The sequence below is a fragment of the Oncorhynchus gorbuscha genome, unplaced genomic scaffold (genome assembly GCF_021184085.1).
Source record: "Oncorhynchus gorbuscha isolate QuinsamMale2020 ecotype Even-year unplaced genomic scaffold, OgorEven_v1.0 Un_scaffold_743, whole genome shotgun sequence".
In the NCBI taxonomy this organism is placed as follows: Eukaryota; Metazoa; Chordata; class Actinopteri; order Salmoniformes; family Salmonidae; genus Oncorhynchus; species Oncorhynchus gorbuscha.
In genome coordinates, this window is record NW_025745788.1 from 105,939 (window position 1) to 132,568 (window position 26,630).

Below are 26,630 nucleotides of genomic sequence, written 5' to 3' on the forward strand. Positions count from 1 at the left end.
GAGAGTGAGAGGGTGGATGGAAAGAGAGAGATAGAAGGGGGAGGGATGAGAGAGTGAGAGGGTGGATGGAAAGACAGAGATAGAAGGGGAAGGGGATGAGAGAGTGAGAGAAAAGAGAGAGAGAGAGAGAGAGAGAGAGAGAGAGAGAGAGAGAGAGAGAGAGAGAGAGAGAGAGAGAGAGGGAGAGGGGGAGGGGGGGGAGGGGATGAGAGAGTGAGAGGGTGGATGGAAAGAGAGAGATAGAAGGGGGAGGGGATGAGAGAGTGAGAGGGTGGATGGAAAGAGAGAGATAGAAGGGGGAGGGGATGGAGTGAGAGAGAGAGAGAGAGAGAGAGAGAGAGAGAGAGAGAGAGAGAGAGAGAGAGAGAGAGAGAGAGAGAGAGAGAGAGACAGAGAGAGAGGGGGGTGGAGTGAGAGAGAGAGGGAGAGAGAGAGAGAGAGAGAGAGAGAGAGAGAGAGAGAGAGAGAGAGAGAGAGAGGAGAGAGGGAGAGGGGGAGGGGAGGGGATGGAGTGAGTGAGAGAGATAAAAGGTGGATGGAGAAAGAGAGGGAGGGTGCTGGATGCTCTTGTGCAGCTCGGTTCATTTCTGCACTTTACTGTCCTGCTGCAGCCTGCTACCTCCGATTACTGAAAAGAGACAGAGACATCTAGACAGCACTTCTATTGAAAGAGAGATAGAGAAGGAGAGAGCTAAAGAGAGAAAAAGATATATAGAGAGTGAGGGATAGAGAGAGAGAGACGGAGAGAGAGATATATATATAGAGAGACGGAGAGAGAGAGACGGAGAGACAGAGATATATAAAGAGAGAGAGAGAGAGAGAGAGCTAAAGAGAGAAAGAGAGATATATAGAGAGGGGATAGAGAGATAGAGAGAGAGGGAGAGAGACGGAGAGAGAGAAGATGACCATCAACACGCTGACAAAAGGAGGAGCTCAGAGGGAGCAGATGTATTGCCTCAGAAAGGTACCGTAACTACACTAAACCCTACTCACTACTCCTACACCATTACCCCTAAACCTTACTACTAACCCTGAACACTGCCCCTAACCCCATCCCCTAAACCCTAACCCCATCCCCTAAACCCTGCCCCTAACCCCTACTCCCTAAACCCTACTCGCTAACCCTAACCCCTAAACCCTGTCCCTAACCCCTGCTCCCTAAACCCTAACCCCTACTCCCTAACCCCTAAACCTTGTCCCTAACTCCTGCTCCCTAACCCCCACTCCCTTACCCCTAAACCCTGTCCCTAACCCCTACTCCCTAAACCCTACTCGCTAACCCTAACCCCTAAACCCTGTCCCTAACTCCTGCTCCCTAAACCCTAACCCGCACTCCCTAACCCCTAAACCCTAACCCTAACCCCCACTCCCTAACCCCTAAACCCTGTCCCTAACCCCTGCTCCCTGCTCCCTAACCCCCACTCCCTAAACCCTGTCCCTAACCCCCACTCCCTAACCCCCACTCCCTAACCCCTGCTCCCTGCTCCCTAACCCCCACTCCCTAAACCCTGTCCCTAACCCCTAAACCCTGTCCCTAACCCCTACTCCCTAAACCCTACTCGCTAACCCTAACCCCTAAACCCTGTCCCTAACCCCTGCTCCCTGCTCCCTAAACCCTGCTCCCTAAACCCTAACCCCTGCTCCCTAACCCCCATTCCCTAACCCCTAAACCCTAACCCTAACCCCCACTCCCTTACCCCTAAACCCTGTCCCTAACCCCTGCTCCCTGCTCCCTAACCCCCACTCCCTAAACCCTGTCCCTAACCCCTACTCCCTAAACCATAACCCCCACTCCCTAACCCCCACTCCCTAACCCCTGCTCCCTGCTCCCTAACCCCCACTCCCTAAACCCTGTCCCTAACCCCTACTCCCTAACCCCTACTCTCTATTTTTTTATTTAACCAGGTAAGCTAGTTGAGAACAAGTTCTCATTTACAACTGCGAAGCAGTGCGACACAAACAACAACACAGAGTTATACGTGGAATAAACAAGAGTACAGTCAATAACACAATAGAAAAAGAAGAAAGTCTATATACCGTATGCAAATGGCGTGAGGTGGTGAGGCAGTAAATCGGCCATCGTAGCGAAGTAATTACAATTTAGCAGATTAACATTGGAGTGATAGATAAGCAGATGGTGATGTGCAAGTAGAAATACTGGTGTGCAAATGAGCAGAAAATTAAATAAAAACAATAGGGGGATGAGGTAGGTGGATTGGATGGGCTATTTACAGATGGGCTATGTACAGCTGCAGCGATCGGTTAGCTGCTCAGATAGATGATGTTTAAAGTTAGTGTGGGAAATAGAAGTCTCCAGCTTCAGCGATTTTTGCAATTCGTTCCAGTCGTTGGCAGCAGAGAACTGGAAGGAAAGGCGGCTAAAGGAAGTGTTGGCTTTGGGGATGACCAGTGAGATATACCTGCTGGAGTGTGTGCTATGGGTGGGTGTTTTTATCGTGACCAGTGAGCTGAGATAAGGTGGAGCTTTAGCTAGCATAGACTTATAGATGACCTGGAGCCAAGTGGGTCTGGCGATGAATAGAGGGTCAGCGGACTAGAGCATACAGGTCGCAGTGGTGGGTGGTATAAGGCGCTTTGGTGACAAAACGGATTGCACTGTGATAGACTGCATCCAGTTTGCTGAGTAGAGTATTGGTAGCTACTTCGTAAATTACCTCGCCGAAGTCGAGGATCGGTAGGATAGTCAGTTTTACGAGGTATGTTTGGCGGTGTGAGTAAAGGGGATTTGATGCGAAATAGGAAGCCGATTCTAGATTTGATTTTGGATTGGAGATGTTTAATATGCGTCTGTAAGTGTGCAGGCAGCGAGCGGTGGAATAGAATGCATTTAGTTTTACTAGCGTTTAAGAGGAGTTGGAGGCCACGGAAGGAGTGTTGTATGGCAGTGAAGCTTGTTTGGAGGTTTGTTAAACAGTGTCCAAAGAAGGGCCGGAAGGATACAGAATGGTGTTGTCTGTGTAGAGGTGGATGAGGGAATCACCCGAAGCAAGAGCGACATTGTTGATATATACAGAGAAAAGAGTCTGCCCGAGAATTGAACCCTGTGGTACCCCCATAGAGACTGCCAGAGGTCCGGACAACATGCCTCCGATTTTACACTGAACTCTGTCTGAGAAGTAGTTGGTGAAACAGGCGAGGCAGTCATTTGAGAAACCAAGGCTGTTGAGTCTGCCGATAAGAATACGTTGATTGACAGAGTCGAAAGCCTTGGCCAGGTCGATGAAGACAGCTGCACAGTACTGTCGTTTATTGATGGCTATTATGATATCGTTTAGTACCTTGAGCATGGCTGAGGTGCACCCGTGACCAGCTTGGAAAACCGGTTTGCACAGAGGAGAATGTACGGTGGGATTCGAAATGGTCAGTGATCTGTTTATTAACTTTGCTTTTGAAGACTTTAGAAAGGCAGGGCATGATGGATATAGGTCTATAATAGTTTGGGTCTAGAGTGTCACCCCCTTTTAAGAGGGGGATAACTGTGGCAGCTTTCCAATCTTTGGAGATCTCAGATGATACAAAAGAGAGGTTGAACAGACTAGTAATAGTGGATTTGAGTGAAGGAGAAGTTGGGCAAGTAGCTGCGGGGTATGCGGAGCTGTCCGGGTCCGGGTTTTGCAGCTCTTTCAGAACATCTGCTATCTGGATTTGGGTGAAGGAGAAGCTGGGGAGGCTCAGGCAAGTAGCTGTTGGAGGTGCGGAGCTGTTTGCCGGGATTGGAGTCGCCAGGAGGAACGCATGGGCAGCCGTAGAGAAATGTTTATTGAAATACTCGATTATGGTGGATTTATCGGTGGTGACAGTGTTACCTAGCCTTAGTGCAGTGGGCAGCTGGGAGGAGGTGCTCTTATTCTCCATGGACTTTACAGTGTCCCAAAACTTTTTGGAGTTAGAGCTACAGGATGCAAATTTCTATCAGAAATGTCTTGCCTTTGCGTTCCTGACTGACTGCGTGTATTGGTTCCTGACTTCCCTGAAAAGTTACACATCTCAGGGACTATTCGATACTATTGCAGTCCGCCACAGGATGTTTGTGTGTTGGTCAAGGGCAGTCAGGTCTGGCTATATCTGTTCTTAGTTCTACATTTTTTGAATGGGGCATGCTTATTTTGAATGGGGCATGCTTATTTATCTGAGATCCTGATTGAAAACAGCAGATGTGTATTTGGATGGCTAGTTGGATAATATCTATGTGGGTGCCCATGTTCAAGGATTTAGAGTTGTACCTGGTGGGTTCGTTGATAATTTGTGTGAGATTGAGGGCATCTATCTTAGATTTTAGGACGGCCGGGGGCGTTAAGCATATCCCAGTTTAAATCACCTAACAGAACGAACTCTGAAGATAGATGGGGTGCAATCAATTCACATATGGTGTCCAGAGCACAGCTGGGAGCTAAGGGGGTCTATAACAGGTAGCAACAGTGAGAGACTTATTTATGGAGAGATTAATTTCTAAAATTAGAAGCTCGAACTGTTTGAGCATATGGGCATAGACCTGGAAAGTATGACAGAACTTAAGGCTCTCTCTGCAGTAGATTGCAACTCCCCCTCCTTTGGCAATTCTATCTTGACGGAAAATGTTGTAGTTGGGGATGGAAATCTCAGAACTCTTTGATGGCCTTCCTAAGCCAGGATTCGGACACTGCAAGAACATCAGGGTTGGCGGAGTGTGCTAAAGCAGTGAGTAAAACAAACTTAGGGAGGAGGCTTCTGATGTTAACATGCAAGAAACCAAGGCTTTTTCAGTTACAGAAGTCAACAAATGAGAATGCCTGGGGACATGCAGGGCCTTGGTTAACCTCCACATCACCTGAGGAACAGAGGAGGAGTAGGATGAGGGTACGGCTAAAGGCTATCAAAACTGGTCATCTAGTGCATTGGGGACAGAGAATAAAAGGAGCAGATTTCTGGGCCTGGTACAATAGATTCAGGGCATAATGTACAGACGGGTATGATAGGGTGCGGGTACAGTGGAGGTAAACCTAGGCATTGAGTGATGATAAGAGAGGTTGCATCTTTGGACACGCTAGTTATGCTGGGTGAGGTCACCGCATGTGTGGGAGGTGAGACAAAAGAGGTATATGAGGCATGTTGAGTGGGACTTGAGGCTACGCAGTGAACTAAAACAATGATAACTATCCTAAACAACAGTTTACAAGGCATATTGACATTTGAGAGAGACATATAGCGATGCTTCACATGTGGTCCTTCTGTAGCTCAGTTGGTAGAGCATGGCGCTTGTAACGCCAGGGTAGTGGGTTCGATCCCCGGGACCACCCATACGTAGAATGTATGCACACATGACTGTAAGTCGCTTTGGATAAAAGCGTCTGCTAAATGGCATATATATATATATGTGTAGATTGGGAGAGCTAGCTAAGACAACAACAGGTAAGACAACAACAGCTAATCATCTAAGACAACAACAACAGGTAAAATGGCGATGAATGGGCAGAGAGTGTCGGTTAACTACACACAGGGCCTGAGTTTGTGGCTGAGGCCGACAGATAAACAAAGGTAAACAAAGTGGACGACAGATAAACTAAGAAAATAAACTAAATAAACTAAATGGAGTACCGGGATGAATGAACAGTCCATCAGGCATCAGCTATGTAGCCAAGTGAACATTGGGTCCGGTGAACAGCAATAGATGAAACAGGGAAGACGGGGTAGTCGTTACTACGCTAGCAACCGGGAGACACGCCGTTTAAAGTTAGCAGGCCGGGGCTAGTAGAAGCATCTGCTCCGACGGCCGGTTGAGGGCACAGCGGATGGAGTTACGTTGGCGGACCAGTCGTGGTGGTACGGCGGGGCATCGTGTTGACAAAGGGACCAGGCCAGTTGGCGGAGGAGGTATTGTAGTTGTAGTAATTTAATTTGCTAACCAGGAGATGCGTCTGGCTCACGGCTAAGTGGTGCTAGCTTCGGGACAGGGGCGTAAACCCTAACTCCTACTAACCCTACTCCCTACACCCTAACCCCTACTCCATAACCCTATCCCCTAAATCCAATCCCTAAACCCTAAACCCTACTCCATAACTCCTACACCCTAACCCCTACTCCCTAACTCCTACTCCCTACTATGTAACCCTAACCCTTATTCCCTAACCCCTAAACCCTAAACCCTAACCCCTACTCCCTACTCTGTAACCCTAACCCTACTCACTATCCCCTAAACCCTATACCCTACTCCCTAACCCCTACTCCCACTCTGTAACACTAACCCCTAAACCTTAACCCCTACTCCCTATCCCCTAACCCCTACTCCCTAACCCTTAACCCCTATCCCCTACTCCCTAACCCCTACTCCCTAACCCCTACTCCCCATCCCCTACTCCCTATCCCCTACACCCTACTCCCTAATCCGTAACTTCACTAAACTGTAGTTTCTAAACTAACAGACTAATAATGGAATAATAGAGGTCACGAGTAGAGCTCAATGTTTCTGTGTGTGTGTGTGTGTGTGTGTGTGTGTGTGTGTGTGTGTGTGTGTGTGTGTGTGTGTGTGTGTGTGTGTGTGTGTGTGTGTGTGTGTGTGTGTGTGTGTGTGTGTGTGTGTGTGTGTGTGTGTGTGTGTGTGTGTGTGCGTGTGTGTGTAGATGGAGAGAGTGATCGTAGCAATGCAAGATCCTGACATGGGGATGAAGATGAGAAACCAGAGACTCCTCATCACCGTTATACCACACGCCATGACCGGTAGGTTACCAAGGTTGCAATACCATGACCTCTAGGACCTCATCACTGTTATACCACCCCACCATGACCTCTAGGTCCTCATCACCGTTATACCACCCACCATGACCTCTAGGTCCTCATCACTGTTATACCACCCACCATGACCTCTAGGTCCTCATCACTGTTATACCACCCCACCATGACCTCTAGGTCCTCATCACCGTTATACCACCCACCATGACCTCTAGGTCCTCATCACTGTTATACCACCCACCATGACCTCTAGGTCCTCATCACTGTTATACCACCCACCATGAGCTCTAGGTCCTCATCACCGTTATACCACCCACCATGACCTCTAGGTCCTCATCACCGTTATACCACCCACCATGACCTCTAGGTCCTCATCACTGTTATACCACCCACCATGACCTCTAGGTCCTCATCACTGTTATACCACCCACCATGAGCTCTAGGTCCTCATCACCGTTATACCACCCCACCATGACCTCTAGGTCCTCACCACTGTTATACCACCCACCATGACCTCTAGGTCCTCATCACTGTTATACCACCCCACCATGACCTCTAGGTCCTCACCACTGTTATACCACCCCACCATGACCTCTAGGTCCTCATCACTGTTATTCCACCCACCATGACCTCTAGGTCCTCATCACTGTTATACCACCCCACCATGACCTCTAGGTCCTCATCATTGTTATTCCACCCACCATGACCTCTAGGTCCTCATCTCCATTATACCTGTTTATCCACTTGTCCTTCAGACAAGAAGAGGACTGAAAATGTTTTTAGAAGCAAGAAACCAAAATAAAATGCATTATTATTCTCATACCATTATTACGGAGAATCAGACAAATTATACTACCCTCTGCCTATTGGCTACTTAGCTTATTGAAGCCTGTCACAAAATACAACACTGCCCATTTAAGCTCTTTACCTGACTCATTAGAGGTCTAGAAATAAATGTTTTGTGCTCAACAATCACTCCCCCATTGCTGACTACAAATGATCTATAACTGGGCTAATAACCCACTAACTAGTTCAGGATATGAACAATGCAGCTCTCGCTTTGATCTCAAAACAAGTGCATCTACTCAGGACCCCTCATGCTGTAAACACAGTCCAGTTCATCTACTCACGACCACTCATGCTGTAAACACAGTCCAGTTCATCTAATCACGACCGCTCATGCTGTAAACACAGTCCAGTGCATCTACTCACGACCACTCATGCTGTAAACACAGTCCAGTGCATCTACTCACGACCACTCATGCTGTAAACACAGTCCAGTTCATCTACTCAGGACCCCTCATGCTGTAAACACAGTCCAGTGCATCTACTCACGACCACTCATGCTGTAAACACTGTCCAGTGCATCTACTCACGACCACTCATGCTGTAAACACAGTCCAGTGCATCTACTCACGACCACTCATGCTGTAAACACAGTCCAGTGCATCTACTCACGACCACTCATGCTGTAAACACAGTCCAGTGCATCTACTCACGACCACTCATGCTGTAAACACAGTCCAGTGCATCTACTCACGACCGCTCATGCTGTAAACACAGTCCAGTTCATCTACTCACGACCGCTCATGCTGAATAGTGCATGTCAGTGCAATAGAATCCTACTCCAATGCATTCTGCCTACAACAAAATCTCATGCATAGTTTGTTTTGTTTCAGTATGTTGCATTGAAACCTATTACATTGTTGCATTGAAACCTATTACATTGTTGCATTGAAACCTATTACATTGTTGCATTGAAACCTATTACATTGTTGCATTGAAACCTATTACATTGTTGCATTGAAACCTATTACATTGTTGCATTGTTGAACCTATCACAAGTCCCACAGTAAAGGAAAACATTGATAGTTTTAACTAAGGGGGAAAGTAGAAAGTTTAGTGAATTTCAATCTCGTGCTTCTCTGTGCTGATATTTCTTTTGCACGGCAGTCCTGGGGAGCTGCGAGCTGCTCAGGCATGCAGCTTAGAGGTAATATTGGTCCTGGGGAGCTGCGAGCTGCTCAGGCATGCAGCTTAGAGGTAATATTGGTCCTGGGGAGCTGCGAGCTGCTCAGGCATGCAGCTTAGAGGTAATATTGGTCCTGGGGAGCTGCGAGCTGCTTAGGCATGCAGCTTAGAGGTAATATTGGTCCTGGGGAGCTGCGAGCTGCTCAGGCATGCAGCTTAGAGGTAATATTGGTCCTGGGGAGCTGCGAGTCTGCTCAGGCATGCAGCTTAGAGGTAATATTGGTCCTGGGGAGCTGCTAGCCTGCTCAGCATGCAGCTTAGAGGTAATATTGGTCCTGGGGAGCTGCGAGCTGCTCAGGCATGCAGCTTAGAGGTAATATTGGTCCTGGGGAGCTGCGAGCTGCTCAGGCATGCAGCTTAGAGGTAATATTGGTCCTGGGGAGCTGCGAGCTGCTCAGGCATGCAGCTTAGAGGTAATATTGGTCCTGGGGAGCTGCGAGCTGCTCAGGCATGCAGCTTAGAGGTAATATTGGTCCTGGGGAGCTGCGAGCTGCTCAGGCATGCAGCTTAGAGGTAATATTGGTCCTGGGGAGCTTGAGCTGCTCAGGCATGCAGCTTAGAGGTAATATTGGTCCTGGGGAGCTGCGAGCTGCTTCAGGCATGCAGCTTAGAGGTAATATTGGTCCTGGGGAGCTGCGAGCTGCTCAGGCATGCAGCTTAGAGGTAATATTGGTCCTGGGGAGCTGCGAGCTGCTCAGGCATGCAGCTTAGAGGTAATATTGGTCCTGGGGAGCTGCGAGCTGCTCAGGCATGCAGCTTAGAGGTAATATTGGTCCTGGGGAGCTGCGAGCTGCTCAGGCATGCAGCTTAGAGGTAATATTGGTCCTGGGGAGCTGCGAGCTGCTCAGGCATGCAGCTTAGAGGTAATATTGGTCCTGGGGAGCTGCGAGCTGCTCAGGCATGCAGCTTAGAGGTAATATTGGTCCTGGGGAGCTGCGAGCCTGCTCAGCATGCAGCTTAGAGGTAATATTGGTCCTGGGGAGCTGCGAGCCTGCTCAGCATGCAGCTTAGAGGTAATATTGGTCCTGGGGAGCTGCGAGCTGCTCAGGCATGCAGCTTAGAGGTAATATTGGTCCTGGGGAGCTGCGAGCTGCTCAGACATGCAGCTTAGAGGTAATATTGGTCCTGGGGAGCTGCTAGCTGCTCAGGCATGCAGCTTAGAGGTAATATTGGTCCTGGGGAGCTGCGAGCTGCTCAGGCATGCAGCTTAGAGGTAATATTGGTCCTGGGGAGCTGCGAGCCTGCTCAGCATGCAGCTTAGAGGTAATATTGGTCCTGGGGAGCTGCTAGCTGCTCAGGCATGCAGCTTAGAGGTAATATTGGTCCTGGGGAGCTGCGAGCTGCTCAGGCATGCAGCTTAGAGGTAATATTGGTCCTGGGGAGCTGCGAGCCTGCTCAGCATGCAGCTTAGAGGTAATATTGGTCCTGGGGAGCTGCTAGCTGCTCAGGCATGCAGCTTAGAGGTAATATTGGTCCTGGGGAGCTGCTAGCTGCTCAGGCATGCAGCTTAGAGGTAATATTGGTCCTGGGGAGCTGCGAGCTGCTCAGGCATGCAGCTTAGAGGTAATATTGGTCCTGGGGAGCTGCGAGCCTGCTCAGCATGCAGCTTAGAGGTAATATTGGTCCTGGGGAGCTGTGAGCTGCTCAGGCATGCAGCTTAGAGGTAATATTGGTCCTGGGGCTTGTGGGGTCTGTTTGATGCTCCAGATACTCAACTCGTCTAAAGAAGGACAGTTGTATTGCTTCTTTAATTAGAACAACAGTTTTCAGCTGTGCTAACAACAGGGTTTCCTTTTTAAAATGATAAACTTGGATTAGCTAAAACAACGTGCCATTGGAACACAGGAGTGATGGTCGCTGATAACGGGCCTCTGTACGCCTATGTAGATATTCTATTTTTTGTAAATGCCGTTTCCAGCTACAATAGAAATGAGAGAGTTAGTTAGTTACTACAGCTACAATAGAAATGAGAGAGTTAGTTAGTTACTACAGCTACAATAGAAATGAGAGAGTTAGTTAGTTACTACAGCTACAATAGAAATGAGAGAGTTAGTTAGTTACTACAGCTACAATAGAAATGAGAGAGTTAGTTAGTTACTACAGCTACAATAGATATGAGAGAGTTAGTTAGTTAGTTCCTACAGCTACAATAGATATGAGAGACTAAGTTAGTTCCTACAGCTACAATAGATATGAGAGACTAAGTTAGTTCCTACAGCTACAATAGATATGAGAGACTAAGTTAGTTCCTACAGCTACAATAGATATGAGAGACTAAGTTAGTTCCTACAGCTACAATAGATTTGAGAGACTAAGTTAGTTCCTACAGCTACAATAGATATGAGAGACTAAGTTAGTTCCTACAGCTACAACATTAACAATGTCTGCACTGTACTTCTGATCAATTTGATGTTATTTATTAATGAATAAAAAATGTGCTTTTCTTTCAAAAAACAGACACTTCTAAGTGACCCCAAAGGTTTGAAAGGTCATGTATATTAATGCCACCTGTCAGTGACCCCAAAGGTTTGAAAGGTCATGTATATTAATGCCAACTGTCAGTGATTTTAAAAGGATAGTGATGATCAAAAGGTTTGTGATCTGTCCAGATCCATCTACACTTGGCATTTATCCAGATCCATCTACACTTGGCATTTATCCAGATCCATCTACACTTGGCATTTATCCAGATCCATCTACACTTGGCATTTATCCAGATCCATCTACACTTGGCATTTATCCAGATCCATCTACACTTGGCATTTATCCAGATCCATCTACACTTGGCATTTATCCAGATCTGTCTACACTTGGCATTTATCCAGATCCGTCTACACTTGGCATTTATCCAGATCCATCTACACTTGGCATTTATCCAGATCCATCTACACTTGGCATTTATCCAGATCCATCTACACTTGGCATTTATCCAGATCCATCTACACTTGGCATTTATCCAGATCCATCTACACTTGGCATTTATCCAGATCCATCTACACTTGGCATTTATCCAGATCTGTCTACACTTGGCATTTATCCAGATCCGTCTACACTTGGCATTTATCCAGATCCATCTACACTTGGCATTTATCCAGACCCATCTACACTTGGCATTTATCCAGATCCATCTACACTTGGCATTTATCCAAATCCGTCTACACTTGGCATTTATCCAGATCCATCTACACTTGGCATTTATCCAGACCCGTCTACACTTGGCATTTATCCAGATCCATCTACACTTGGCATTTATCCAGATCCGTCTACACTTGGCATTTATCCAAATCCGTCTACACTTGGCATTTATCCAGACCCGTCTACACTTGGCATTTATCCAGATCCATCTACACTTGGCATTTATCCAGATCCATCTACACTTGGCATTTATCCAGATCCATCTACACTTGGCATTTATCCAGATCCATCTACACTTGGCATTTATCCAGATCTGTCTACACTTGGCATTTATCCAGATCCATCTACACTTGGCATTTATCCAGATCCATCTACACTTGGTATTTATCCAGATCCATCTACACTTGGCATTTATCCAGATCCATCTACACTTGGCATTTATCCAGACCCATCTACACTTGGCATTTATCCAGACCCGTCTACACTTGGCATTTATCCAGATCCGTCTACACTTGGCATTTATCCAGATCCTTCTACACTTGGCATTTATCCAGATCCATCTACACTTGGCATTTATCCAGATCTGGCTACACTTGGCATTTATCCAGATCCATCTACACTTGGCATTTATCCAGGCACAACGGGTCCCTGAATACCTCCGGAGGGGGTCAGGAAGATCTGATCACAATCACATCACAATGCCTCTTTTAATCGTCTACACCTATCTGGCAATGTGGGCACAATCAGCATGCTGACCAGATCAGGACAAAGGATGCATGTTAGAACCAGGTATAAACGGGGCAAATGTCTCTTTCTCTTTAGGTAATGATGTCATTGAATGGCTGATTCAGAAATACAACATAACAGAGGAAGGTAAGTCTTGTTGTTCCTTATTCACTGGGGATGTATTCCTCCTGTCACTGTCTAGTTTTATACCATATCTTTGTCTCAAAGCTGCAATGTGTCACTTTTTGGGAATGTGTGTGTAGAGGCTCGCCACCTGGGAGGACTCCTGGTGCAGTATGGGTACATCTATCCTCTGAGGGAGCCACGCTCTCTACTGCTGAGATCTGATGACTCTCCTTACCGCTTCCAGGTAACACACACAGACATCTCCCTAACTCTCTATCCTCTCTACTGCTGAGATCTGATGACTCTCCTTACCACTTCCAGGTAACACACACAGACACACACAGACATCTCCCTCTCTCTCTATCCTCTCTACTGCTGAGATCTGATGACTCTCCTTACCGCTTCCAGGTAACACACACAGACATAATAATAATAATAATAATAATATATGCCATTTAGCAGACGCTTTTATCCAAAGCGACTTGACATCTCCCTAACTCTCTATCCTCTCTACTGCTGAGATCTGATGACACTCCTTACCGCTTCCAGGTAACACACACAGACACACACAGACATCTCCCTCTCTCTCTATCCTCTCTACTGCTGAGATCTGATGACTCTCCTTACCGCTTCCAGGTAACACACACAGACATCTCCCTCTCTCTCTATCCTCTCTACTGCTGAGATCTGATAACTCTCCTTACCGCTTCCAGGTAACACACACAGACATCTCCCTAACTCTCTATCCTCTCTACTGCTGAGATCTGATGACTCTCCTTACCACTTCCAGGTAACACACACAGACACACACAGACATCTCCCTCTCTCTCTATCCTCTCTACTGCTGAGATCTGATAACTCTCCTTACCGCTTCCAGGTAACACACACAGACATCTCCCTCTCTCTCTATCCTCTCTACTGCTGAGATCTGATGACTCTCCTTACCGCTTCCAGGTAACACACACAGACATCTCCCTAACTCTCTATCCTCTCTACTGCTGAGATCTGATGACTCTCCTTACCGCTTCCAGGTAACACACACAGACATCTCCCTAACTCTCTATCCTCTCTACTGCTGAGATCTGATGACTCTCCTTACCGCTTCCAGGTAACACACACAGACATCTCCCTCTCTCTCTATCCTCTCTACTGCTGAGATCTGATGACTCTCCTTACCGCTTCCAGGTAACACACACAGACATCTCCCTAACTCTCTATCCTCTCTACTGCTGAGATCTGATGACTCTCCTTACCGCTTCCAGGTAACACACACAGACACACACAGACATCTCCCTAACTCTCTATCCTCTCTACTGCTGAGATCTGATGACTCTCCTTACCGCTTCCAGGTAACACACACAGACACACACAGACATCTCCCTCTCTCTCTATCCTCTCTACTGCTGAGATCTGATGACTCTCCTTACCGCTTCCAGGTAACACACACAGACATCTCCCTAACTCTCTATCCTCTCTACTGCTGAGATCTGATGACTCTCCTTACCGCTTCCAGGTAACACACACAGACATCTCCCTAACTCTCTATCCTCTCTACTGCTGAGATCTGATGACTCTCCTTACCGCTTCCAGGTAACACACACAGACACACACAGACATCTCCCTCTCTCTCTATCCTCTCTACTGCTGAGATCTGATGACTCTCCTTACCGCTTCCAGGTAACACACACAGACATCTCCCTAACTCTCTATCCTCTCTACTGCTGAGATCTGATGACTCTCCTTACCGCTTCCAGGTAACACACACAGACATCTCCCTAACTCTCTATCCTCTCTACTGCTGAGATCTGATGACTCTCCTTACCGCTTCCAGGTAACACACACAGACATCTCCCTCTCTCTCTATCCTCTCTACTGCTGAGATCTGATGACTCTCCTTACCGCTTCCAGGTAACACACACAGACATCTCCCTAACTCTCTATCCTCTCTACTGCTGAGATCTGATGACTCTCCTTACCGCTTCCAGGTAACACACACAGACATCTCCCTAACTCTCTATCCTCTCTACTGCTGAGATCTGATGACTCTCCTTACCGCTTTCAGGTAGCACACACAGACACACAGACATCTCCCTCTCTCTCTATCCTCTCTACTGCTGAGATCTGATGACTCTCCTTACCGCTTCCAGGTAACACACACAGACACACACAGACATCTCCCTCTCTCTCTATCCTCTCTACTGCTGAGATCTGATGACTCTCCTTACCGCTTTCAGGTAGCACACACAGACACACAGACATCTCCCTCTCTCTCGCCACTCTACTCCTCTCCTCTCTCCTCTCTACCCCCTCTCAGGCTTTGCTCACTGAGTCTGTACATAGTCAAAGCTTTCCTTAAGTTTGGTTCAGTCACAGTGGTCAGGTATTCTGCCACTGTGTACTCTCTGTTTAGGGCCAAATTGCAGTCTAGTTTTCTCAGATTCTTTGTTAATTCTTTCCCATTTTTGTTTTCTCATGATTTGGTTGGGTCTAATTGTGTTGCTGTCCTGGGGCTCTGTGGGGTCTGTTTGTGAACAGAGCCCGAGGACCAGCTTGCTTAGGGAACTCTTCTCCAGGTTCATCTCTCTGTAGGTGATGGCTTTGTTATGGAAGGTTTGGGAATCTCTTCCTTTTAGGTGGTTGTAGAATTTAACAGCTCTTTAATTTAACAGCTCTTTTCTGGATTTTGATAATTAGCGGGTATCGGCCTAATTCTGCTCTGCATGCATTATTTGGTTTTTACGTTGTACACTGATGATGTTATTGCTGAATTCTGCATGCAGAGTCTCAATTTGGTGTTTGTCCCATTTAGTGAATTCTTGGTTGGTGAGCGGACCCCAGACCTCACAACCATAAAGGGCAATTGGTTCTATAACTGAATCAAGTCATTTTTAGCCAGATCCTGATTGATATGTCAAATTTTATGTTCATTTTGATGGCGTAGAAGGCCCTTCTTGCCTTGTCTCTCAGATGGTTCACAGCCTTGTGGAAGTTACTTGTGGTGCTGATGTTTAGGCCAAGGTATGTATAGTTTTTTTGTGTGCTCTAGGGCAACGGTGTATAAATGGAATTTGTATTTACTGTCAGGGCCCAGGTCTGACAGAATCTGTGCATAAGATCTAGGTGCTGTTGAAGGCCCTCCTTGGTTGGTGACAGAAGCACCAGATCATCAGCAAACAGCAGACATTTGACTTCAGATTCTAGTAGGACGAGGCCTGGTGCTGCAGACTGTTCTAGTGTCCTCGCCAATTCGTTGAAATATATGTTGAAGAGGGTGGGGCTTAAGCTGCAATTTTAACCGCACACTTGTTGTTTGTGTACATGGATTTGATAATGTATGTTTTACCCCCAACACCACTTTCCATCATCTTTTTGTATAGCAGACCCTGATGCCAAATTGAGTCGAATCCGGTTTTGAAATCAACAAAGCATGAGAAGACTTTGCCTTTGTTTTGGTTTGTTTGTCAATTAGGGTGTGCAGGGTAAATACATGTTCTGTCACCATAATTTGGTAAAAAGCCAATTTGACATTTTTAGATTTGATAGGGAAGCTGAGAGGTCAAATATACTGTTAAGATGTTCTACTGCCAGGTTTACACCGCCACTATTACAGTGGAACGTTTTGTCCAGGAAGTTGTCTAAAAGGGATTGAATTTGATGTTTCCTAATTGTTGGTAGGTTTTTTGGTAGGTTTCCACACTACATTCCTTCCATCTATAGCATTTCTTAATATTACTCAGTTCCTTTGGTTTTGATACCTAATCATTGAGTATTCCTCTGTTCAAGTAGACTGCTGAGATCTGATAGGGGTGTCAGTGGGCTGACTGTGGTCTGATAGGGGTGTCAGATCTGATAGGGGTGTGTGGGCTGGTCTGATAGGGGTGTCAGTGGGACTGTGACTGTGGTCTGATAGGGGTGTCAGTGGGCTGACTGTGGTCTGATAGGGGTGTCAGTGGGCTGACTGTGGTCTGATAGGGGTGTCAGTGGGCTGACTGTGGTCTGATAGGGGTGTCAGTGGGCTGACTGTGGTCTGATAGGGGTGTCAGTGGGCTGACTGTGATCTGATAGGGGTGTCAGTGGGTGACTGGTCTGATAGGGGTGTCTGACTGTGGTCTGTGGGCTGACTGTGGTCTGATAGGGGTGTCAGTGGGCTGACTGTGTCTGATAGGGGTGTCAGTGGGCTGGGCTGACAGTGGGCTGGTCTGATAGGGGTGTCAGTGGGCTGACTGAGATCTGATAGGGGTGTCAGTGGGCTGACTGAGATCTGATAGGGGTGTCAGTGGGCTGACTGTGGTCTGATAGGGGTGTCAGTGGGCTGACTGTGGTCTGATAGGGGTGTCAGTGGGCTGACTGTGGTCTGATAGGGGTGTCAGTGGGCTGACTGTGGTCTGATAGGGGTGTCAGTGGGCTGACTGTGGTCTGATAGGGGTGTCAGTGGGCTGACTGTGATCTGATAGGGGTGTCAGTGGGCTGACTGTGGTCTGATAGGGGTGTCAGTGGGCTGACTGTGGTCTGATAGGGGTGTCAGTGGGCTGACTGTGATCTGATGTGGGGTGTCAGTGGGCTGACTGTGGTCTGATAGGGGTGTCAGTGGGCTGACTGTGGTCTGATAGGGGTGTCAGTGGGCTGACTGTGATCTGATAGGGGTGTCAGTGGGCTGACTGTGATTTGATAGGGGTGGTTACCTACCATAGGAGGCCCCTCAAAGCCTACCATTGACTATGTACATACCCAGCGTGTAACAGAGCTGCAGGAGTTGTGGACTGTTTTTGTTGGTGATGTTGTCATAGTTGTTTACATTTTACATTTAAGTCATTTAGCAGACGCTCTTATCCAGAGCGACTTACAAATTGGTGCATTCACCTTATGACATCCAGTGGAACAGTCACTTTACAATAGTGCATCTAAATCTTAAAGGGGGGGGGGGTGAGAAGGATTACTTATCCTATCCTAGGTATTCCTTAAAGAGGTGGGGTTTCAGGTGTCTCCGGAAGGTGGTGATTGACTCCGCTGTCCTGGCGTCGTGAGGGAGTTTGTTCCACCATTGGGGGGCCAGAGCAGCGAACAGTTTTGACTGGGCTGAGCGGGAACTGTACTTCCTCAGTGGTAGGGAGGCGAGCAGGCCAGAGGTGGATGAATGCAGTGCCCTTGTTTGGGTGTAGGGCCTGATCAGAGCCTGGAGGTACTGAGGTGCCGTTCCCCTCACAGCTCCGTAGGCAAGCACCATGGTCTTGTAGCGGATGCGAGCTTCAACTGGAAGCCAGTGGAGAGAGCGGAGGAGCGGGGTGACGTGAGAGAACTTGGGAAGGTTGAACACCAGACGGGCTGCGGCGTTCTGGATGAGTTGTAGGGGTTTAATGGCGCAGGCAGGGAGCCCAGCCAACAGCGAGTTGCAGTAATCCAGACGGGAGATGACAAGTGCCTGGATTAGGACCTGCGCCGCTTCCTGTGTGAGGCAGGGTCGTACTCTGCGGATGTTGTAGAGCATGAACCTACAGGAACGGGCCACCGCCTTGATGTTAGTTGAGAACGACAGGGTGTTGTCCAGGATCACGCCAAGGTTCTTAGCGCTCTGGGAGGAGGACACAATGGAGTTGTCAACCGTGATGGCGAGATCATGGAACGGGCAGTCCTTCCCCGGGAGGAAGAGCAGCTCCGTCTTGCCGAGGTTCAGCTTGAGGTGGTGATCCGTCATCCACACTGATATGTCTGCCAGACATGCAGAGATGCGATTCGCCACCTGGTCATCAGAAGGGGGAAAGGAGAAGATTAATTGTGTGTCGTCTGCATAGCAATGATAGGAGAGACCATGTGAGGTTATGACAGAGCCAAGTGACTTGGTGTATAGCGAGAATAGGAGAGGGCCTAGAACAGAGCCCTGGGGGACACCAGTGGTGAGAGCGCGTGGTGAGGAGACAGATTCTCGCCACGCCACCTGGTAGGAGCGACCTGTCAGGTAGGACGCAATCCAAGCGTGGGCCGCGCCGGAGATGCCCAGCTCGGAGAGGGTGGAGAGGAGGATCTGATGGTTCACAGTATCGAAGGCAGCCGATAGGCTGTGGTACAGGGGCATATGGGGGAGGGAATGCTGTCACCTGCAGTCAGGTGTTTGTCCCCTTGTGTGCTGAGGGTGTCAGGTTCTTGTCCGGTTCTAGCATTTAGGTTGCTACAGACTAGTACATATCCCTGGGCCTGGAAATGATTGATTTCCCCAGCCAGGATGGAGAAGTTGTCTTCATTAAAGTATGGGGATTCTAGTGGGGAGATATAGGTAGCACAAAGGAGGACATTTCTCTTTATTAAGATAATTTCCTTTTGAATTTGTAGCTAGATGTAAAATGTCCCTGTTTTGATTAATTTAATAGAGTGAGTTAGGGCTTAGGTCTGGTCTATACCAAATGAGCATACCCCCTGTCTTCCCTGTTTAAACCTGGTAGTGTGGTGGATGGGACTACCAGCTCTCTGTAACCTAGAGGGCAACCAGTGGGTCCATCTCCTCTATACCACCCACCTGGTAGTGTGGTGGATGGGACTACCAGCTCTCTGTAACCTAGAGGGCAACCAGTGGGTCCATCTCCTCTATACCACCCACCTGGTAGTGTGGTGGATGGGACTACCAGCTCTCTGTAACCTAGAGGGCAACCAGTGGGTCCGTCTCCTCTATACCAGGTTTCTTGTAGGATGACAATGTCTGTATTTCTGATTTCTTTGATGAATTCCAGGTTCCTGCGCTTTAGGCCAAAGGCAGATGACCTCCGGCCTTGGATATTCCAGGATGAGATAGTGAAGGCTTTAGGTTTCATAAAGTGTCCAGTGTTGTTGGTCGTGTGGTTTGGCCTCACGCAGACATCTCCCTCTTTCTGAACATCTCTCTCTCTCACTCTCTCTCAGACTCCATATTTCTGGACCAGTAGCCGCTGGCCTGCCTCAGAGCTGGACTATGGTGAGGTTAAGGGTTAAGTGGGAACTGCATCCGCTGATTCTGCCTTGTTTTCTGGCTTCCTCCTAAAGAAATACTGGCGGCCATGACAGAAGTCATACGTTAGTTGGCTTGGGGGTGTGGTTTGATGGGGGTGTGGTTTGATGGGGGTGTGGATTGATGGGGGTGTGGTTTGATGGGGGTGTTTCTTGTGTGTCTCCTTGCCATCACCAAGACATACCCATCTGTCAGAACCTCGACCTCAGCTGTTTCTCCCACTCAATCACAACAAAGAACAAGCAGGTTGAGCTCAATAACTACAGGCAAATGTATGGTGAGATACCGGAGGAAGCTTTGAATAGGTCAGTAGCCTACAGAGTAATATGAGAAGAATGCAATTGGGGAATTTATGTAGATATTCTAAAATAAGTGCTTTGATAACTTTCACATGTAGTGACAGGTTCATGTAGAATAAACATCCCTTTACATAAAACCATAGCAGCAGTGTTCTGCTGATATAACAATGTGCACCTTTCAATGTCAATCCCAGCCGATACAGATACTGTCATTCCCAGCCGATACAGATACTGTCATTCCCAGCCAATACAGATACTGTCATTCCCAGCCAATACAGATACTGTCATTCCCTGATCATTCCCAGCCGATACAGATACTGTCATTCCCAGCTGATACAGATACTGTCATTCCCAGATACAGATACTGTCATTCCCAGCCGATACAGATACTGTCATACAGATACTGTCATTCCCAGCCGATACAGATACTGTCATTCCCAGATACAGATACTGTCATTCCCAGATACAGATACTGATACAGATACTGTCATTCCCAGATACAGATACTGTCATTCCCAGATACAGATACTGTCATTCCCATCAGATACAGATACTGTCATTCCCATCAGATACAGATACTGTCAATCCCAGATACAGATACTGTCATTCCCATCAGATACAGATACTGTCATTCCCATCAGATACAGATACTGTCATTCCCATCAGATACAGATACTGTCATTCCCATCAGATACAGATACTGTCATTCCCATCAGATACAGATACTGTCATTCCCAGATACAGATACTGTCATTCCCATCAGATACAGATACTGTCATTCCCAGATACAGATACTGTCATTCCCAGCAGATACAGATACTGTCATTCCCAGCAGATACAGATACTGTCATTCCCATCAGATACAGATACTGTCATTCCCAGCCGATACAGATACTGTCATTCCCAGATACAGATACTGTCATTCCCAGATACAGATACTGTCATTCCCAGATACAGATACTGTCATTCCCAGATACAGATACTGTCATTCCCAGATACAGATACTGTCATTCCCAGATACAGATACTGTCATTCCCAGCAGATACAGATACTGTCATTCCCAGATACAGATACTGTCATTCCCAGCAGATACAGATACTGTCATTCCCAGCCGATACAGATACTGTCATTCCCAGCCGATACAGATACTGTCATTCCCAGCTGATACAGATACTGTCATTCCCAGCTGATACAGATACTGTCATCCCCAGCCAATACAGATACTGTCATTCCCCAGATACAGATACTGTCATTCCCAGCCGATACAGATACTGTCATTCCCATCAGATACAGATACTGTCATTCCCAGCCGATACAGATACTGTCATTCCCAGCCAATACAGATACTGTCATTCCCAGATACAGATACTGTCATTCCCAGCAGATACAGATACTGTCATTCCCAGCCGATACAGATACTGTCATTCCCAGATACAGATACTGTCATTCCCAGCCGATACAGATACTGTCATTCCCAGATACAGATACTGTCATTCCCAGATACAGATACTGTCATTCCCAGATACAGATACTGTCATTCCCAGCAGATACAGATACTGTCATTCCCAGATACAGATACTGTCATTCCCAGATACAGATACTGTCATTCCCATCAGATACAGATACTGTCATTCCCAGATACAGATACTGTCATTCCCAGATACAGATACTGTCATTCCCAGCCGATACAGATACTGTCATTCCCAGCCAATACAGATACTGTCATTCCCAGCCAATACAGATACTGTCATTCCCAGATACAGATACTGTCATTCCCAGATACAGATACTGTCATTCCCAGCCGATACAGATACTGTCATTCCCAGCCAATACAGATACTGTCATTCCCAGATACAGATACTGTCATTCCCAGATACAGATACTGTCATTCCCAGATACAGATACTGTCATTCCCAGCAGATACAGATACTGTCATTCCCAGCCGATACAGATACTGTCATTCCCAGCCGATACAGATACTGTCATTCCCAGCTGATACAGATACTGTCATTCCCAGCCGATACAGATACTGTCATCCCCAGCCGATACAGATACTGTCATTCCCAGATACAGATACTGTCATTCCCAGATACAGATACTGTCATTCCCAGCTGATACAGATACTGTCATTCCCAGCTGATACAGATACTGTCATTCCCAGCCAATACAGATACTGTCATTCCCAGATACAGATACTGTCATTCCCAGATACAGATACTGTCATTCCCAGATACAGATACATTCCCAGATACAGATACTGTCATTCCCAGATACAGATACTGTCATTCCCAGATACAGATACTGTCATTCCCAGATACAGATGCTGTCATTCCCAGCCGATACAGATACTGTCATTCCCAGCCGATACAAATATTGCCCTTCCCAGCCGATACAAATACTGTCCTTCCCATCCGACACAGATGCTGTCATTCTCAGCCGATACAGATACTGTCATTCCCATCAGATACAGATACTGTCATTCCCAGATACAGATACTGTCATTCCCAGATACAGATACTGTCATTCCCAGCAGATACAGATACTGTCATTCCCAGCTGATACAGATACTGTCATTCCCAGCCAATACAGATACTGTCATTCCCAGCTGATACAGATACTGTCATTCCCAGCCAATACAGATACTGTCATTCCCAGATACAGATACTGTCATTCCCAGATACAGATACTGTCAATCCCAGATACAGATACTGTGATTCCCAGATACAGATACTGTCATTCCCAGCCGACACAGATAATGTCATTCCCAGCCGATACAAATACTGTCATTCCCAGCCGATACAGATACTGTCATTCCCAGCTGATACAGATACTGTCCTTCCCAGCCGACACAGATGCTGTCATTCCCAGCCGATACAGATACTGTCATTCCCAGCCGATACAAATATTGCCCTTCCCAGCCGATACAAATACTGTCCTTCCCATGCTGTCATTCCGACACAGATACTGTCATTCTCAGCCGATACAAATACTGTCATTCCCAGCCGATACAGATACTGTCATTCCCAGCAGATACAGATACTGTCATTCCCAGCCGATACAGATACTGTCATTCCCAGCAGATACAGATACTGTCATTCCCAGATACAGATACTGTCATTCCCAGCCGAGACAGATACTGTACCTGGGACAGAAAGGCCTCTGGTCCCCTGTACCTGGGACAGGACGGCCCCTAGTCCCCTGTACCTGGGACAGGATGGCCCCTAGTCCCCTGTACCTGGGACACGACGGCCCCTAGTCCTGGTCCTTCTTTAGCTCAGTTGGTAGAGCATGGCGCTTGTAACGCCAGAGTAGTCGGTTCGATCCCCGGGACCACCCATACGTAGAATGTATGCACACATGACTGTAAGTCGCTTTGGATAAAAGCGTCTGCTAAATGGCATATATTATTATTATTTATTATTATTATAGTCCCTTGTACCTGGGACAGGACGGCCCCTAGTCCCTTGTACCTGGGACAGGACGGCCCCCTAGTCCCCTGTACCTGGGACAGGACGGCCCCTAGTCCCTTGTACCTGGGACAGGACGGCCCCTAGTCCCCTGTACCTGGGACGGACGGCCCCTAGTCCCCTGTACCTGGGACAGGACGGCCCCTAGTCCCCTGTACCTGGGACAGGATGGCCCCTAGTCCCCTGTACCTGGGACAGGACGGCCCCTAGTCCCGTGTCGCTGGTGTCCGTCTGGACCAACATCGGGTGTTACTAGATTCGGATGGGAGCAAAGCGCTTCCTTCAGGTGCCTGAACGCGGCTTCGGTCTCGTCTGACCAGTTCACTGTTTTCAGGAGGTGGGCCCTGGTTAGATCGGTAAGGGGGAGGCGCTAGCTGCAAAGTTGGGGATAAACTGGCTGTAGTATCCCATCCTGCCCCGGGAAGGACTTGACCTGTGTCTTGGTGCGTGGAACGGGCCAGTCACGTACCGCTTGGAGCTTCCTCTCCTGGGGCTTGACTTTCCCCTGTCTGATCAAATACCCCAGGTACTCCACCTCCTCAAACCCCAGCTTGCATTTCTTGGGGTTCGCTGTCAACCCGGCTTACCATATATCCATATAGGCCGCTGCCCACTGTTGGTGGGGTCGGAGGACTTGATCCATCAGGTGCTGGAACATGGGTGGGGCTCCGTTGAGACTGAATGGGACGACCCGGTACTGATATAAGCTGTCTGGTGTCGAAAACGCTGTCTAATACCCCCCAAACATTTGACGAGCCCATCTGTCTGCGGGTGAAAGATGGAGTTCAAGATCTGCTTTCATACCTTGGGATCTCGTTCAGGATGCCCACCTGGTTAAAGAGGTGGAATAGCTCCCGGGCGATTCCCTTGGAGACCGCCGCCCGTAGGGATATCGGGTGGCATAATCTACTATTACCAGGATGTACCAGTGTCCTGGTGCTATTTTTACCAGTGGCCCCACTATGTCCATTGCGATCCGTTCAAATGGCAACCTGGTGATCAGTAGCGGGACCAACGGGTTTGTGAAGTGTGCATTTGGGGCGGTGATTTGACACTCCGGGCAGCTGTGGCAAAAGTCTTCCGGTGGAACTGGGCGCCAACCTGTTCCCGGGTCTTCTCCATTCCCAGGTACACCCCCAACAGATGGGTGCGGGCCAGCTCGAGAACAGCTCCCACTTTTCGTTGGAGCAGCACACAGCACCTCTCGAAGTTCCCCCTGTTGGTGCGACACCTGATACAAAAGGCTTGATTTGGAAATGACGGTATAGCCAGTCACTCACCCCTGAAGTAGCTGGCCCGTGGCAGATGTCTCGGCTGGTCCCTCAAAATCGATGAGGGAGAGAATGAGCTCCGTTGTCTTGGCTGTTTGTTCTTGGGTCGTTGTCCTGTTTTTATTTTACCTTTTATTTAACTAGGCAAGTCAGTTAAGAACATATTCTTATTTTCAATGACGGCCTAAGAACAGCGGGTTAACTGCCTATTCAGGGGCAGAATGACAGATTTGTACCTTGTCAGCTCGGGGGTTTGAACTTGCAACCTTCGGTTGTATTCCAACACTCTAACCACTAGGCTACCCTGCCACCCGGAGCTGGAAGGTCTTGAGCGCTCTGGAGCATTTAAAGATCTCTCTGTACTTTGCTCTGTTCATCTTTCCATCGATACTCACTAGTCTTCCAGTCCCTGCCGCTGAAAATGCTACTGCCACCACCATGCTTCACCATAGGGATGGTGCCAGGTTTCCTCCAGATGTGACGTTTGGCATTCAGTCCAAAGAGTTCAATCTTGATTTCATCAGACCAGAGAATCTTGTTTCTCATGGTCTGAAAGTCCTTTAGGTGCCTTTTGGCAAATTGTGTTTCCAAGCCAAATCTAAGTTGTTTTGAGGTAGGCTAACTTTAGCTAGCTAGCTAGTTAGGTAGCTAACAAGCCAATGTCAGCTATACTAGTGATGATAGGGATAATGATTATCAAAATATACATAATCAGCAATCTATGGTCTAGCTAACGGTATTCTCACCACCACTGGGGACCAATGAACCCCAACCACGTATTCCGAACGGTAGGATATTAGGGTACTTCGGAAGGTTATGCAAACCATAGTTGGCTGTGGTCAATCTGTATAGGGCTTTTCAGTCTCAAACGACCGTGATCCTTTGGGTTCTAACCCTAACCATAGTTGGCTGTGGTCCTTTGGGTTCTAACCCTAACCATAGTTGGCTGTGGTCAATCCGTATAGGGCTTTTCAGTCTCAAACGGCGGTGATCCTTTGGGTTCTAACCCTAACCATAGTTGGCTGTGGTCAATCCGTATAGGGCTTTTCAGTCTCAAACGGCCGTGGTCCTTTGGGTTCTAACCCTAACCATAGTTGTCCGTGGTCCTTTGGGTTCTAACCCTAACCATAGTTGGCTGTGGTCAATCCGTATAGGGCTTTTCAGTCTCAAACGGCCGTGGTCCTTTGGGTTCTAACCCAGTCTCAAACGGCCTTGATCCTTTGGGTTCTAACCCTAACCATAGTTGGCTGTGGTCAATCCGTATAGGGCTTTTCAGTCTCAAACGGCCGTGGTCCTTTGGGTTCTAACCCTAACCATAGTTGGCTGTGGTCAATCCGTATAGGGCTTTTCAGTCTCAAACGGCCGTGGTCCTTTGGGTTCTAACCCAGTCTCAAACGGCCGTGATCCTTTGGGTTCTAACCCTAACCATAGTTGGCTGTGGTCCTTTGGGTTCTAACCCTAACCATAGTTGTCCGTGGTCCTTTGGGTTCTAACCCTAACCATAGTTGTCTGTGGTCCTTTGGGTTCTAACCCTAACCATAGTTGGCTGTGGTCAATCCGTATAGGGCTTTTCAGTCTCAAACGGCCGTGATCCTTTGGGTTCTAACCCTAACCATAGTTGGCTGTGATCCTTTGGGTTCTAACCCTAACCATAGTTGGCTGTGGTCCTTTGGGTTCTAACCCTAACCATAGTTGGCTGTGGTCCTTTGGGTTCTAACCCTAACCATAGTTGTCTGTGGTCCTTTGGGTTCTAACCCTAACCATAGTTGGCTGTGATCCTTTGGGTTCTAAACCTAACCATAGTTGTCTGTGGTCCTTTGGGTTCTAACCCTAACCATAGTTGTCCGTGATCCTTTGGGTTCTAACCCTAACCATA

General features: G+C 47.8%; 1 protein-coding gene across 1 annotated transcript in view; it reads left to right on the forward strand.

Moving 5' to 3' along the window:
• The first annotated feature begins 782 nt into the window (after window positions 1-782).
• The window catches only part of LOC124019959 (regulator of G-protein signaling 11-like), a 76,745-nt gene continuing 50,897 nt past the window's right edge, over window positions 783-26,630 (forward strand). Inside the window, exons 1-5 of the mRNA XM_046335403.1 lie at window positions 783-964; window positions 6,618-6,714; window positions 12,715-12,765; window positions 12,882-12,988; window positions 19,633-19,684. Coding sequence (XP_046191359.1) covers window positions 902-964; window positions 6,618-6,714; window positions 12,715-12,765; window positions 12,882-12,988; window positions 19,633-19,684 — 370 coding nt within the window. The 5' untranslated portion in view covers window positions 783-901. The remainder of the gene's footprint in view (window positions 965-6,617; window positions 6,715-12,714; window positions 12,766-12,881; window positions 12,989-19,632; window positions 19,685-26,630) is intronic.